The sequence below is a fragment of the Epinephelus fuscoguttatus genome, linkage group LG21 (assembly GCF_011397635.1).
Source record: "Epinephelus fuscoguttatus linkage group LG21, E.fuscoguttatus.final_Chr_v1".
Taxonomy (NCBI): Eukaryota; Metazoa; Chordata; class Actinopteri; order Perciformes; family Serranidae; genus Epinephelus; species Epinephelus fuscoguttatus.
In genome coordinates this window covers 34,357,647-34,372,822 of record NC_064772.1, presented here as the reverse complement: position 1 = coordinate 34,372,822, position 15,176 = coordinate 34,357,647, and the positions used below count along the sequence as shown (strand labels likewise).

Below are 15,176 nucleotides of genomic sequence, written 5' to 3'. Positions count from 1 at the left end.
GCTGTTGTATATTCTCATAGTACCTGCATGCAAATTATTTGTAGGACTGATAGAGTTTTGAAGAGAATACATCTTGGCTTGCCTGCGTGTTTCCTCCCAGGTAGGTGATGCTCTTTATGGCCTGGATGAGCTCTACTCCACCCTGGTGTTTCCCCAGAGGAATCTCCAGACGAGGAGTGTCGCTGTACTGGATCACAGCCACCTGCAGCAGACAAACATAACGTATGTAGATGTAGTCGTACTTATAATGAGCCAAAAAGACTGGTCATGAACTGACTCTACAAGTTAATTGGAACATTTACTGCTAAATGTGAATGGAAACTACAATATAATGTGGTTCATGTTACCTGTGTGTAGTGGGAACTGATGTCAAACTGGCTGGTGATGTTGATTAGCCACAGCTTGGCCGTGTCAAAGTCAGAGAAGCCGACGCTCCACGAGCCATCGACAATATAGACCAGGTCATTTACAGCCGTGCTGCAGCCTGCACACACGTAAATACACACAATCACGGTGATCAAAGACCAACATCTTAAAAATGCAAACTGAATATCTACATTCAGAACTCAAGAGGTCAAAATCTAATGCTGCTATTATTCTCTCTATAACAGAGTCATCCCTACCTGCTCGGACATCCTCCTCCTCTGCAGCCTCCAGCGGGGTCAGTAGCAATATTGCGCTCCATACTGACCACAGCAACATGGCTGCGTGGCAGAGCGGTCTACCTCGATCCAGTCCAACGTGGCTACATTAATATTAAAAAAAAAAAGGATTTCAGCAATGATAAAACTGATTTCTTTGACCTCCTGACCTTTTCTCCAACCGCTATCAGGCCAAAGTTTTCAACTGACCAACACTTCAGTCCTTGGCAACAGATCTTTCAGGAATGGTCAGAAATGAATGAAACTTAATGTGTGTGTTTGGTAGGTCATTGACCTTTTGTCCAGCAACATTCAATATTACAGTCATCAGATTTATTGTAGTACATTCGTGGCCCCCATAGCTGAACCCTCCCTCAGGCCATAATGACTGCAGTTCACATAAAGTATCTCAGGAAGGCTCTATAAATAGCGGACATTTTGTTTGTTCCTTCCCACACTTTGGTGAGAGCCATTTTAGTCTCTCAGGAAATTTACCTGCATTTTGACTAACAAATTCATCTGCCATTAATTCATTCATTTTCCATAACTGCTAATCCTGTTAGGGGTCTCACAGGGCTGACACATAGAGACAGACAACCATTCACACTCACATTCACACCTACGGACAATTTAGAGTCACCAGTTAACCTGCACGTCTTTGGACTGTGGGAGGAAGCTGGAACACCTGGAGGAAACCCACGCTGACACAGGGAAAACATGCAAGCTCCGCATAGAAGGGCGCCCCCAAACCTGGATCCCTCTTGCTGTGAGTACCACAAAGGGTCTGAATTTAATTTAACTTAGTGTTATCAGTGTAGAATGTTTCTGATTGGACAAACACAAATGAATTGAGTCCTGCGTCCCTCAGCCACACAGTGAGCATGCACTGGTCGCCACATGAGATATTTTCAGGCCTATGAGTGGACATTTCTCGGGTGTTTTCAGACCAGAGGAACTATTCATAGTTTTAAGAAGCCCTCTTTTTTCAACAAGAACTAGGATCAAGGAACGAACACTGCTCTTAAAACAAGGTTTTGAGGGACTTATGTAGCTCTTATTTCAGAGTAGCTGCTCTCCCAGCACAATGGGAACCATGAGGGACCTACGTGTAAGATGATTGGTCGAACACAGTCCATGCAGCACTGGCAACCAGCATTTTTAAAAACCCTGTTTGCTGTGTTAGAAACAGACCAAACACAAAACACAAACAGCTTGTAAAAAAAAAAAAAAGCAAAAGAAAGGATGACAACATGGACAAATGGACCGACAGTGCAGTCCAGGCTTTACTGAGCATATATGCGATGATGGCAGCTCATGATTTTGACTCGTCAAAGCAAAAGTGACATTGAATATACCAGCTAATGGCCAACTTACAATACGTCACTTCAGTGTCCTATTGGCAGTGCAAATGCAACCAGAAAGAAGTCGCTGAAGGTATGTTGTTATTAGTGTGGCAGTTCCTCTTATAGCCGGTATACTCTGTGTGATTTTGGGCTGTCCCAATCGAAAGATGACCAGCGTGAAAGAAACGTGGCGATATCTTTGGTCGTGACTCTAAAAAGATGGTCCAATGTGGCACAGTGAGAGGTTCAAGGATGGCATCTGTCATGGTGTTGGGATAACATTCTGACAGTGTCATGAATTTGGGATGACCATCTCACTGTGCGACTGCTGCTACCACCGATGTCTACTAACCAACCAACAGAAATGCAGCATGAAATGATGCACTGGCACTAAACCCAACAAACAGACAAATAGCGTGCTAAAAGAAATGTGTGGGATTCAACCGACTAACTAACCTCGAAGAGTTGTGGCAGCAGAAGCCTTGCCTGTACGATGTGTCCTCCGGCTCTGAACATGATCATGTAAAGAAGGACAAAGCATGGAAGGAAATAGCAGTAGAGTTGCAGCTGCCAGGTGAGCAACCACATGGACCCATCACAGTATATAGTAGTGATGGCCAAATGAAGCCTCATGAAGCATTTTCTAGATGGCGCTTTTTGTTCAACAAAAGGTTGAAAGCACACTTAATTTCCATTCTTTGAGCCTCTCTCTTTAAACCATGATCGCCATCTAGTGGGCTCAGAAAATAAAGAAAATGCTTAATGAGGCTTCATTTGGCCATCACTATATAGTGCCTACGAAACTTTGGGTTACTTAATAATGTGAGCCTCTATGTCGTGCTTAACAGTTGGAGAAGTAATAACCCGTGCAGCGTTCTTGCACACTCAGTATGGGAAGCTGTTGCATCGTACGCCGTAACCTGCGATTCAGTCGGCGCTGTCATCATTCAATCTGTAGCCGTCAAACTTGATGTGGTACCTGAGTTTATTAAGTCCATGTTGCACAGTGTAGCTGCACTAAACTTAAAAGAATCCCCAGAACTAACTGGTCCAAATACGGATACAGTGATATAATAAAACAGAGTTATGTAACACCAAGCTGCAAATTATTGATTCTTTGAATTCTTCTGTTGCGTTTTTGTGCTCTAAAATATGTTGTGCTCAGCTGTAACCAAACCTTGCACCTGTATCAATGATGTCAGTGTGTTGTTACGCAATACACCTCCACATGAGTGTAACAACTGCAACAACTTGAGGTCACTGTTTACTGTTCACTTTCATCTTAACACACTTACACACATCATATACAACTGTGCCCGCGTTTCTAAGAATTAGAAGGACTCGTTCCAACAGTCCTTAAAAGTCCAGTGAACAGACTGTTGTAATGTTGAGTTGGCACATTCAGTATAAGAGATATGACCGCCTTGTGAAATCACCACATCTCTCTTTCCCTCTATCCCCACTGTTCTTCTCTCCGCCTCCTCTTTCCTGTAAAATGCCTTTTGTGAGTTTTCATGTTGTGCCATGCGACATATGGTCTAGTAGTGTGTTTTGTGCAGAGCTCTCCCTGTGTTCAGTTTGCAGCGCAAACATGGTTCCACCGACCACAAGGCTGGGTCGGAGAAAATAACAACGTGAGCAGTATGCTGGGATGGGAAAACAGAAATATAAACATGGCAGCGCAGGCTGCAGTGTGCTGGCAGAGGCTTGAAAGGCAGGGGAGGATCAGTCAGCTGAAGGCAATACAACTACCACAACCTTTCTTCTACACAGTCTCCTCCCAGCTCCCGTAACTCTCTTTTTTTCCTCTCTTGTTTGAATTACTGTTACAGAACCATATTACACCAAATCCTTCCACCTGAGGCTTCAGCGTAGTTAATTACCCCCAACCAGTTGGTTAACAGGAGAAATAAACACTGCAGTGTGCAAGGACGGCAACTGAAATAACTGAAAACAACAAAATGAAACTGGTAAATCTTCATCTGTGCAGGAGAGTTTCAGTGCATCGACCGATCTAACTGATAATATCCAGGATTGTTTTTGCATCACTGAAGAGTTAATGTGCAACACTAACCAACAAAGTTACTGAATAAAGACATCACAGTGTGTAAATGCCCAGTCAACATGCACATGTGCACCACACATGACTTACATGTGGGCAACATGGGCAACAAGCAGGCTTGAAATGGGCAAACTGAGAGTGCCCCGCAAGGACTGAATGTGCACCATGTGAGACTCATATGTGTAACCAATATTATTATATTATTGTATATTATGAACTTCATGTTAATCAGGTTAATAAATTAGGACAGTTTCACCGAGCCAGATATCAGATAAACTGCTGTGATAGTGCTGATTAATGGGTGTGATTACTGAGACTGTCTTTGGATTTTGCCTGCCAATTTAGGGTGCTTTCACACCTGCCCTGTTTAGTTCGGTTCAATCAAACTCAAGTTCATTTGCCCCCTCAGTGCGGTTCGTTTGGGCAGGTGTGAACACAGCAATCACACTCAGGTGTGCACCAAAACAACCAGACCGAGACCTTCTTGAAGAGGTGGTCTCAGTCTGGTTCCAAAGGAACTCTGGTGCGGTTGGTTTGTGGTGAGAAGGTGTTCCGACCTGGATGTGAAGCAACTGCAGTCACATGACACATTGTTTGGGTTAAACATGAGCATGTTACAGTCCTGGAGGATTATTAATGTGCACCTCCTCCTGTACTGCCTTAATATGCACATTCAGCACATCCAATGCATCAAAACATTGTTTTCTAGTTGGAGCCGCGTTTGCCTCGTTTTCAAACTGTATGCTTTGACTAAAATGAACAATGACAGCAATATAGTCCACGATGAGCAGCGCTAAAATCAACCTGCGTAGTTGTCCCTCCATTGTGACATTAGAAAGTGTCACATTTATCTTGCAAGTGTACTCTTCTTCAACGTTTGCTTTACTTCCTGGATTTTTCCCACATGGAAATTCTGACCAATCAAGAGCAGCTTTCTCACACAAGGCATTTGATCTGGTCCTCTTGTAAATGCTGGGAAGATGGTGCAGATGTGGCAAGATACGTAAGACCTGAAAATGCTGACCAATCAGGGCAGACTGGGCTTAAAGTGACAGGTGTTCCAGCACAGACAGTATGAGGAAAAAAACATGAATGCAGGTAAATATGAACCTGAAAATGAGCGTAACAGTTCCCCTTTAATATTGTCTAATTTGCTGACTGAATAACGGCAATAGCTTTTAAACGTCTTCTTGATTTGACCTACACAGTGAAATTAACTGTCATGTCCGTCCTCCTGTCCTACTGCCTTTATTGGCACTGGCACAGAATCCAACATGGCGCACCAAATATAACTGATCAGAGCCGAGGAGTCTCAAATGCAGCTGTCAGTTGTGTTTAGCTGTCAAATGAGAAAGTTTGTGAGACCAAATCTGTCATTTGACAGCTAAACACTGCACTAAAACATGTTTATGGAAACATGTGAGGTGAGATATAGGCCACGCAGTAACAGAATCTTGATTCAAAATCAGTTCACAAGCAGTTATTGGCATGATTAACAGCTGCGTTAGAGACTCCTCGGCTCTGAAGCCAGTTTGAAGCCAGTCACCCTCACCACACACACACACACACACACACACACACACACACTCAATTCTTGTTTCCTATTAAACAACACTGCAACTCATTCATTTGAGCTTGTGAATATGAACATAAGAAAATGATTTACGCTCATCAGCTTTGGCCCGGCTGCGTCCCTGCTGATCATACGAATAAAAGAGGCCGTCCTCCCAACCAAACAGCAGCAGCACCAGCCACCGTCCAAATATGATACCCATTTAACAAATGCATATCTCTGTTGTGAACAGAGCCTCATCAGGGGAAGGTCAGGGTGGATGGTTGGATCACTATTCATTTAAAACTCAGCATTGGTTTCTTTTCAGGATGGCCACAGTGTTTTTCTAACCCTGACCAAGTTGCTTTTGTGTAAGACCAAACTTTAACCATAGTGATGGCAGATCAGGAAGCGTTCATATAATTGTGACTTGTAACGGCTTTGGAGAGCACCAACAAACGGTGTTGTTCGGACAACAGCCATCAGAAACTGTAGGGTTTGTTTTTAGGCAAAGACAAATGATGAGAATCTTTTGGTTCAAAGGACTTGTTGGGATAAAAAAGAACAAGTGCAGTCTTAAGACAGCTTTTTAGAATATAGCAGCTAAATTCATGGTGGAGAGAGTTTCAGTGAATGTCTTTCTATCCAACCTGAGTGAAAACGCCGGGACACATCGTTTTGTTTCATTAGAAGTTTAACCGGCACAATTTTAATGTCATCATCTCGTAGATGTGTCACATTTGTACATTTCACATGTACCTTATCAGCATCTCTAAAGAAATTTAGTATAGGAGCTTAATTTGTCATCTGGAGGTGGAGGGGATGATGGTTCAGACCACTGTCCGAGACCAGCAAACAACACCGGTTGTGTTTTAGCGACCCATCACTGTTTTTCCAGCTGATTTTTAAGCACCAAACATGGGTGTTTGAAGTGATCCATCACTGTCTTTTGAGCAACTTTTGCAACTTTTTTAGGCACTAAACATGGGTGTTTTTAAAAACCCGTCACTGTTTTACAAGCAGATTCTAAGGCACCAAATGTGTGTTTTTAACAACCCGTCACTGTCTTTCCAGCAGCTTTTTTAGACACTAAACGTAGGGTTTTTTTAGCAACCCATCACTGTTGTTCCAGAACATTTTTCGGCACCAAGCGTGAGTGTGTATAGTAACCCGTCACTGTATTACAAGCAGATTTTTCGGCACCAAACATGGATGTTTCTAGTGACCCATCACTGTTTTTTAAGCATTTTTTAGGCACTTAAGGTGAGTGTTTTTTAGCAACCTGTCACTGTTTTAAAAAAACAAACACAAACATGGGTGTGTTTTTAGAAACTCATCACTGTCTTTCCAGTGGCTTTTCAGGTTTTTTGACGATCCATCACTGTTTTTCCAGCCAGGATAGTACCATGAAGAGCAGGTATTTGAAGCCAAAACTTTTCCTTACCATAACAAAGTGGTTTTTATGCCTGAAAATAACCACATGTTAACTACAGTAGTGTTTAACGTTTTAGTGTATTCACTACTTAATAATGTGCAATTTAAACATATCTGTGGTTTCAGAAATGAGCAATGCCAACATTTTATCTAGTGAATGGATGGTCTTCTGCAGTGGTTTACAGAATTAATGCCTAAAATCACATGAACCTCACATGGAATTTATAATAAACTAAATGCCTTATGAATTAGTCTGCACTTTCCACTGCACGACACATTAACTCTCATTTTTTTCAGCCAGTATCCTGGAAATTCTGCAGAAATTTGTGTTAAATTTGGATGGAAACATGACTAACAATGGTAAGACAAACTATAAATACCAACTGTCTCCAGTGGTCATAAAGCTTAGCATTGGAGACAGCTCCAAACACAGTCTGCGTGTGGATTTTAAGAATCAATTCAGCCACGTCTCTATGTCAGTTCAGTTATCATTGGGTATTGAATGAAACCTGGGAAAACAATATTTCTGCTCACGAATAGAGAGTAGAAATATCACAGTAAAAGAGAAACCCTGGAGAACAAGGCGAGAAGGACCAGGAGTCGCACCATGTGACGCCACAGTGAATAACACTGAGACAGCATGCCAGTGGAGAATGTTTCAAATGTTTCACTATTTCTAAAAGTGTCTCGACCAGGATTCAGAAATACGCTTAATTTTTTTTCCCTTGGATCCATATACATACATCCTTTCCTCAGTGCCTCACTCTTTCATTTTAAAGCACACCCGTCATTACAGACACACAGTGTGGATAGGTGGGTAGTGAACCTGAATTCCTCCAAACCTCACTCTACATTTGGCAGACCAGAAGTGCTGTGTACCAGCCACATCAACCGCCCCTACTGGCTTCAGCATCACAGAACATTCCTTGTGCACAGATGTTGTTAGGATTGCTCAGCGCCTTTGGTTAACAAAGATGACTGCAGAGAGCAATGCTAACAGTGCCGTATATTCCTGACATGATGCACAACATTTCTGACAGACGGCTCAAATTTGATCAGGTACCTTATTTAAGAGGCCAGTGTTTTGAATCCTGTTTGCTCTAATTTAGATATATTTTACACAACTATTCTTTGTGTCTTTTTACAGTGCCATGCAAAAGTTTGGGCGCTCATGGTCAAAATATTGTTTTCTGCGAATAGTTAAGTAAGTAGAAGATAAACTGAAAGGCATGCAGTTAAAGACGAGATATGCTTCTCAACATTTTAAACAAGATCAGTGTGTTATTTTTGTTTTGTACAGTTTTAGAGTGGAAAAAATGGAAAGGAGCACCATGCAAAAGTTTGGGCATCCGAGACATTTGAGCTCTCAGACAACTTTTACCAGGGTCTCAGACCTTAATTAGCTTGTTAGGACTCTGGCTGGTTCACAGTGATTGTTAGGAAAGGCCAGGTGATGCAAATGTCAAAGCTTTATAACTAGAACAGCCATGGCCTCCTCTAAACAGCTGCCTAGCACTCTGAAAAACCACTAAGTGGCAACGCAGGAGAAGACTATAAGAGGATAGCAAAGTGTTTTCAGGGAGCTGTTTCCTCAGTTTGTCATGTCATTAACAGGAACTGTGGAGGTCAAGTTGAGGTCTGGAAGACCAAGAAAACTTTCTGAGAGAGCTACTCGTTGGTTTGTTAGAAAGGCAAATCAAACCTCTGTTTGACTGCAAAAGACCTGCAGGAAGATTTCTCAGACTCTGGAGTGGTGGTGCACTGTTCTACTGTGCAGCCACACCTGGACAAATATGAGCTTCATGGAAGAGTCATCAGAAGAAAACCTTTCCTGTGTCCTCACCACAACATTCAGCGTCAGAAGTTTGCAAATGACCATCGAAACAAGCCTGATGCTTGACTTAACCTTTTGGGCACAATGAGTAAAGGTATGTCTGGAGAACAAACTGTTAAACACGGGGGTGGATGGATGATGCTTTGGGCTTGTGTTGCAGCCAGTGGCACGGGGAACATTTCACAGGTAGAGGGAAGAATGGATTCATTCTGGAAGCAAACATCACAGCATCTGTAAAAAAGCTGACGATGAAGAGAGGACGGCTTCTACAACAGGACAATGATCCTAAACACACCTCCAGATCCACAATGGACGACCTCAAGAGGAGCCAGCTGAAGGTTTGGCCACGCCCCTCACAGTCCCCCGACCTAAACATCATTAAACATCTGTGGATAGAGCTCAAAGAGCAGAGCATGAAGACGGCCCAAGAATCTCACAGAGCTAGAAGCCTTTTGCAGGACGAATGGCTGAAAATCCTCCAAACAAGAACTGAAAGACTCTGAGCTGGATACAAAAAGTATTTAGAAGAAGGGGGCGCTACTGAGCACTGACCATGCAGGGTGCCCAAACTGTTGCTTTTTTGTTATTTTGAAACTGGAAAAGATTGAAATAAAAAAGTAATCTTGCTTAAAATGTTGAAGAAATGTTTTATCTTAACTTCATGCCTTTTGGAAATGAGGTCATCTTTTAATTACTTGGCTATTTACTATAAATAAAATGTTGACCAAGGGTGCCCAAACATTTACATACAACTGTACATTTTGATTCTGGTTTTACAACTGTGCAGTCAATGCTTTCCATGTATTTGCTTGTGTGGGACAACCACTCAGTATTACTCTGGGATTTGGTGTCACAGTGTTCTCTACACAGATCTTAAGGGAAAAATCAAATGTATTATTTATGTGTTATCCAGCAGCAGGTTGTTTATTCAAAGGTATTTTTGTGATCTCACAGATGTCTACCTGGGAAAATAAAATGTTTGATAAAACCAACATTTAAACCCAATGTGTCCACAGATTTGCTGCGCCTGTCACAGCTAGTGCAGCAGTGAAAAAGAGCAGAGTGGGCTGGGAAACATTTTAAAGTTGTGAGGAGACAGCAGATAAATGGGGAACCACCAAAAGAGCATTTCTCTGCTGGGTAACAGGTAAAAAATACAAGTTAGATTTTTCCCTCAGGATGTGTGTAGGGAACAGGGTGTGACTGAATCACAGTGAATTGTAAGGAGTGGTAGGGTCACAAATAGGGCTCACAAAAACATTAATATGGTCCTTTAAACTTAAAGGGACAGTTCACCACAAAATCAAAAATATACTGTATGTTTTCCTCTTACCTGTAGCGCTATTTCTCAATCTAGGTGTGTGAAGTGTTTCAGATATCAATAGTGTCTGCCTTCTCACCAATATAATGCAACTAGATGGCTTGTGGTGCTCAAAGTAGTGATGGCCAAATGAAGCCTCATGAAGCATCTACTTCATTTTCTCAGCCCACTAGATGGCGCTCATGGTTTAAAGAGAGAGGCTCAAAGAATGGCAATTCAGTGTGCTTTCAACCTTTTGTTGAACAAAAAGCGCCATCTAGTGGGCTCATAAAATAAAGAAAATGCTTCATGAGGCTTCATTTGGCCATCACTAGCTCAAAGTGCCAAAAACACCCATCTGAAAAACTCGACAGCAATCTCTCTTTCCAGACATAATGACCTGGTTGCTCAAGATAATCCACAGACTTTGTTGTGAGCAGTTTCATGTAGCAACTACTTTCTTTCTACCGAACCACACAGAAGGAAGAGTGCATCTACTTCCTGTCACCAAGCCCTCAGGAAGTGTGCAACACTTTTGTCGTGGCCAAACACTATAATTACCCCGTCATGTGATGCCCTGTGGCCTAAAAAGACTTTTTCCCACTTACTTGGAAAAAGAGACATCAGATAATCAGTGGATACATCTTTTTAAGCATAATAACTGCCGCAAAATGAAGATTTGAGCCGTTTAGCTTAGTTTAAGAAGGGACAGTGCAAATTAATGAATACACATGGTGTAAATATGCCAGAATTAGCCAAAAGCTATTTTCCCTTGGTCAAAAGGCCATTACATCTAATAACATTTGTAAATCTGAGAAGAGCCGCACGATTAAATAATTTTATCTCCTTTCAAGAAACTGGAGCACTAAACCAGAAGTTGCGGTCGTTGGCCAATCGGTCGTACTCAGCCACTGTAAGTCCCTTGTGCACTTGCTGTATGGTCTAGTGCCACTCATCTTCGGATCCAGGTAACTTTATACACAGCGATTGAACAATTTCATGCACCACTGAGCATCTCTCATAGGAATAAACAGGCCCACGCATTCAATGCTGTTTCCAGTTCTCTTAACGCATCAATGGCAGTCACAAGCATGAGCTTCTGGTCCATGAATAGATGCACACATCCTTCTGTACAGTGATGTGCTTGAAAGAAAATAGTTCCTACGTGAAACTGCTCACAGCGAGGTCTGTGGATTATCTTGAGTATTCAGGTCATGACTTCTGAAAGTAGACATTGCTGCTGAGATTTTCAAATGTATTTTTTTTTTCTGACTTTGAGCACCACGAGCGCGATTTAGTTCCATTATACTGGAGAGAAAGCAGACATCTCTACAGCTGATATCTCCAACACTCAGACCAGACCAATCTAGAGTGATAAATAAAACTACAGGTGAAAGGAAAAATATGTTTTTTTGGATTTTGGGGTGAACTGTCCCTTTAAGTACAGCAGAACTGTATCGCTTCAGCTGACATTAAAGGGTAATGATGAATGCTAAAATGTAACTCAAGTCATTAGCCGCCATGAGCTATATTTCCTTTGTAAGACGACAATTGTGTTGATTCTTCTTTCTACGTACATAGTCTTGTTTAAAGGTATTTTAATGACATGAATGACTCCAAGTCCGAGCAGAAAAACAGTTGGCAAAGTATCGTAGCCATCATGTAAAACCTCTATGACAGATAATTGGTGACTACTTCTGAAGACTATACTTTTCTGACATTCAGCATTGAACTGATCTTTACATGCTGAAACTATATGTCCCAAACCCGAAAATAGCTGCCCTTTGCCATGACTATCTTTGAGCACCACCCCACACACCTTCTCCATCATGTCCAATTCATTCAGCAGTTGAACATGCAGTAATTAGGATGGAGGACCAAGTTATTTCAGACTGCGCACGTATCAAACAACATAACATCGAAATGCCAAGAGACACAGAGAGAGCGATGCTGGTGCCTTGCGCTTAGGCAGACAACCTCGCTGACCCATAATCACAGAGGTTGATGTATGCAGTTATGCTGTATATTTAGCTTGTCTTCTCTTTGTCCTGACGGTCACTTGCGGCCAAACCAAACCCGTGCCATGGTAACATCAAGTTTGGGAGAGGATACAAAAAACAGTGATGATACATGCATGCATAGACATACGTATATACAGCTGCTGATTAAATTAAGCAACAGCCAAGTCTCCATATGACTAACATCACTTTGACTGAGATCATAATTTGTGATGTACATGTTTGTGCATCACAACATGATGACAGCCTGTACAGATATATGAAACAGTTGGCACTCTGATTAGACAGACGTACCCTCCATACAATCCCTCTACATAACAGCACATGCAGAACAGCAGAGATGACAGGGCCTTACCTTTCTCTCCCAGCTGCTGGTAGGCAATGATGAATGCCACTGTGCGGGAGAAAGTGAAGAGAGTGAAGTCCTGACTTGGTAGTGACAGTCCTCCCTCTGGTTGGCAGAGGGAGTGGTGGGAGTGTCAGGGCAGCCTTTGTAAATCATGGCTAGCTTCACCACAGAATGTGACACTGCCGAGACCAGTGTGGACCCAATGTGGATTTGCACACACATACACACACACACGTCTGATGTGTGTGGAGTGACCACAGTGTGAAAATGCATTAGTGTTTGTGTGTGTGTGTGTGTGTGTGTGTGTGTGAAAGTGTCTTATATTAATCACAGTGAATCACTGCTCACATCTGGCATTTATTTGATACTACACACAGGTTGATGATTGAAATAATGTCAGCTAATCCAGCTAATACAGCAGCATGTTTTTATTTTAGAATGAGGGGATCACGTGTGGGAGAGTTGAAACCATGCGCAGTAGTCGTACGTTAAACTGGAGCAGCCCTGTGGTTTAACAGCCAGCATGTTTTTGCTGCAGCAGTGCAGGAGTTTAATGAAATTACAGGTTGAAGAAAGTCTGTGGCAAGAGATGACTTAGGAACTGTAGCACATGTTGGACCTCTGTAAGACTCTGTGTGGAATGATTTATACATTACTGATTTAAAAGTCATTAAAATTGACTAAATAAATGTAAATGTTTGCAAAAATACGAGTATTGAATTCATTTAATTTGTATCTTAATGACAAATCTCTAGTCGCTTTTGATTTGTTGCCTCTAAGGAAGGAAGTGAGTTTGTGGATGGAGTAAACTTTCAAAGGCTTGGTCATTAACCAGATTAATTTAAAGGATAATGATGGAAGTATTTCATATTTTTTTCCCATGTGCAGACCCAATCCAGCAATGAATGTATCTACGAACAAATATTGTGTCTGTTTCCAGGGCCTGATAACTAGTGATGGCCAAATGAAGCCTCATGAAACATTTTCTTTATTTTCTGAGCCCACTAGATGGTGCTTTTTGTTCAACAAAAGGATGAAAACACATTGACTTGCCATTCTTTGAGCCTCTCTCTTTAAACCATGAGCGCCATCTAGTGGGCTCAGAAAATAAAGAAAATGCTTCATGAAACTTTATCTGGCCATCACTACTGATAATATCTTATTCCTCTGTGCTTTAGGATATCCAAAAATTATTATAAAAGAATAAAAAAATAATTCTGTATGCTGTCGATAATTTCATTTTATTAACAATATTTTAAAGCGGCAACCTCCAGGGCCAGTAAATAAAGCCAACGCGAAAGTGCCAAAAACACATTCTCACTCTGACCTCGTCACATATAGATATTTTGGTCATGGACTTTCCACGTCCACATAAGTCATCCAAGGTATCCTGGGTGTGTTCGTTGTTGATGTTCTGGGACGCCGTGTCAAGTTCTGCCCGTTACATGCATTGTCTGTTTTCAAAACACACTTCTGTTTTCACAGGAATTGTACAGTTTGCATACAGTCTCTTTCAAAATAAAAGCACTACGTAGCTACAACACTGCAATTTGACTGTTTTGTTTTCCTTCAAAAACCAACGTCAGTGTTTGTTGGAACCATCCATCACTAGTGATGGCCAAATGAAACCTTGTGAAGCATTGTCTTTATTTTCCGAGCCCACTAGATGGCGCTCATGGTTTAAAGAGAGAGGCTCAAGGAATGGCAATTCAGTGTGCTTTCAACCATTTGTTGAACAAAAAGTGCCATCTAGTGGGCTCATAAAATAAAGAAAATGCTTCATGAGGCTTCATTTGGCCATCACTATCCACCACCCCCGCCCGCCCCACTCGCACTTTTGCTGCCTTAAGTTTCATTGTTGTCCTGCTGTGTGTCCCCTTGATGCCTCCAGGCTCTGTGACCAGCCACGTATCATGCCAAAGTTAAAGGACGGTTTTCAACAACTTTGGAGTGAGACCGGGATCCCAAAAACTGCAGTTCCTTGAATGACCACTTAAGGTTGGCTCCAAGAGCGAGTCAATCCCCACAGACCCCCATGTTAAAATGCTCAACTTTACAACAGAAACAAACATGTTGACAGCCTGGTACAAAAACAGTTTTGATTTCCCCCTTCATGACAACTGTAAGGGGGGAAATTTTTATATAACTCACCCATATATATTTTATTAAGGTCTAAAGTTATGCGTAATTAAGGGTACGGCTGCTTTATGTCTGTCATCACCACAATCTGTCAGTCAGATCCAGCCCTCAGTCCTCCACAGCTCCACCTCTTGTCCAAACATCGTCTCTTTTGGCTCCGAAAAACAAGATGGTGACTGCTGAAATGTTGAACTCAATGCTTCAAAATGGGAGTCCACAAATCAACAGGTGACGACACAATGGCTGCATCTATTATTTTAAACAGTCAATGACCAAACTGTCGTTACAGCCAGAACTTATGATTGCGACTGTGCCCAGCTGTTTGGGATATTACTGAACTGGAAGTTTGAGACCTATCTGTGACCCAGCTAGCCAAAACGACCTGGCCCAGCATCGGCCCAAACTCAGCATGTCGGATGAAATTAGTCAGCTGTGTCGGGTTTCCCGCCTTGGCTGAAACTTGGCATTAAAGATGCCCCAGAATTGGCCGTTATCAAAAATGAC

General features: G+C 42.0%; 1 protein-coding gene across 1 annotated transcript in view; it reads right to left on the bottom strand.

Moving 5' to 3' along the window:
• Positions 1 to 702, bottom strand: part of si:dkey-225n22.4 (collagen alpha-1(XXI) chain) — an 86,023-nt gene extending 85,321 nt beyond the window's left edge. The window contains exons 1-3 of the mRNA XM_049565648.1: positions 624 to 702; positions 348 to 484; positions 83 to 202 (exon numbers count right to left, since the gene is read on the bottom strand). Coding sequence (XP_049421605.1) covers positions 83 to 202; positions 348 to 484; positions 624 to 702 — 336 coding nt within the window. The remainder of the gene's footprint in view (positions 1 to 82; positions 203 to 347; positions 485 to 623) is intronic.
• Between the last annotated feature and the right edge of the window lie 14,474 nt (positions 703 to 15,176).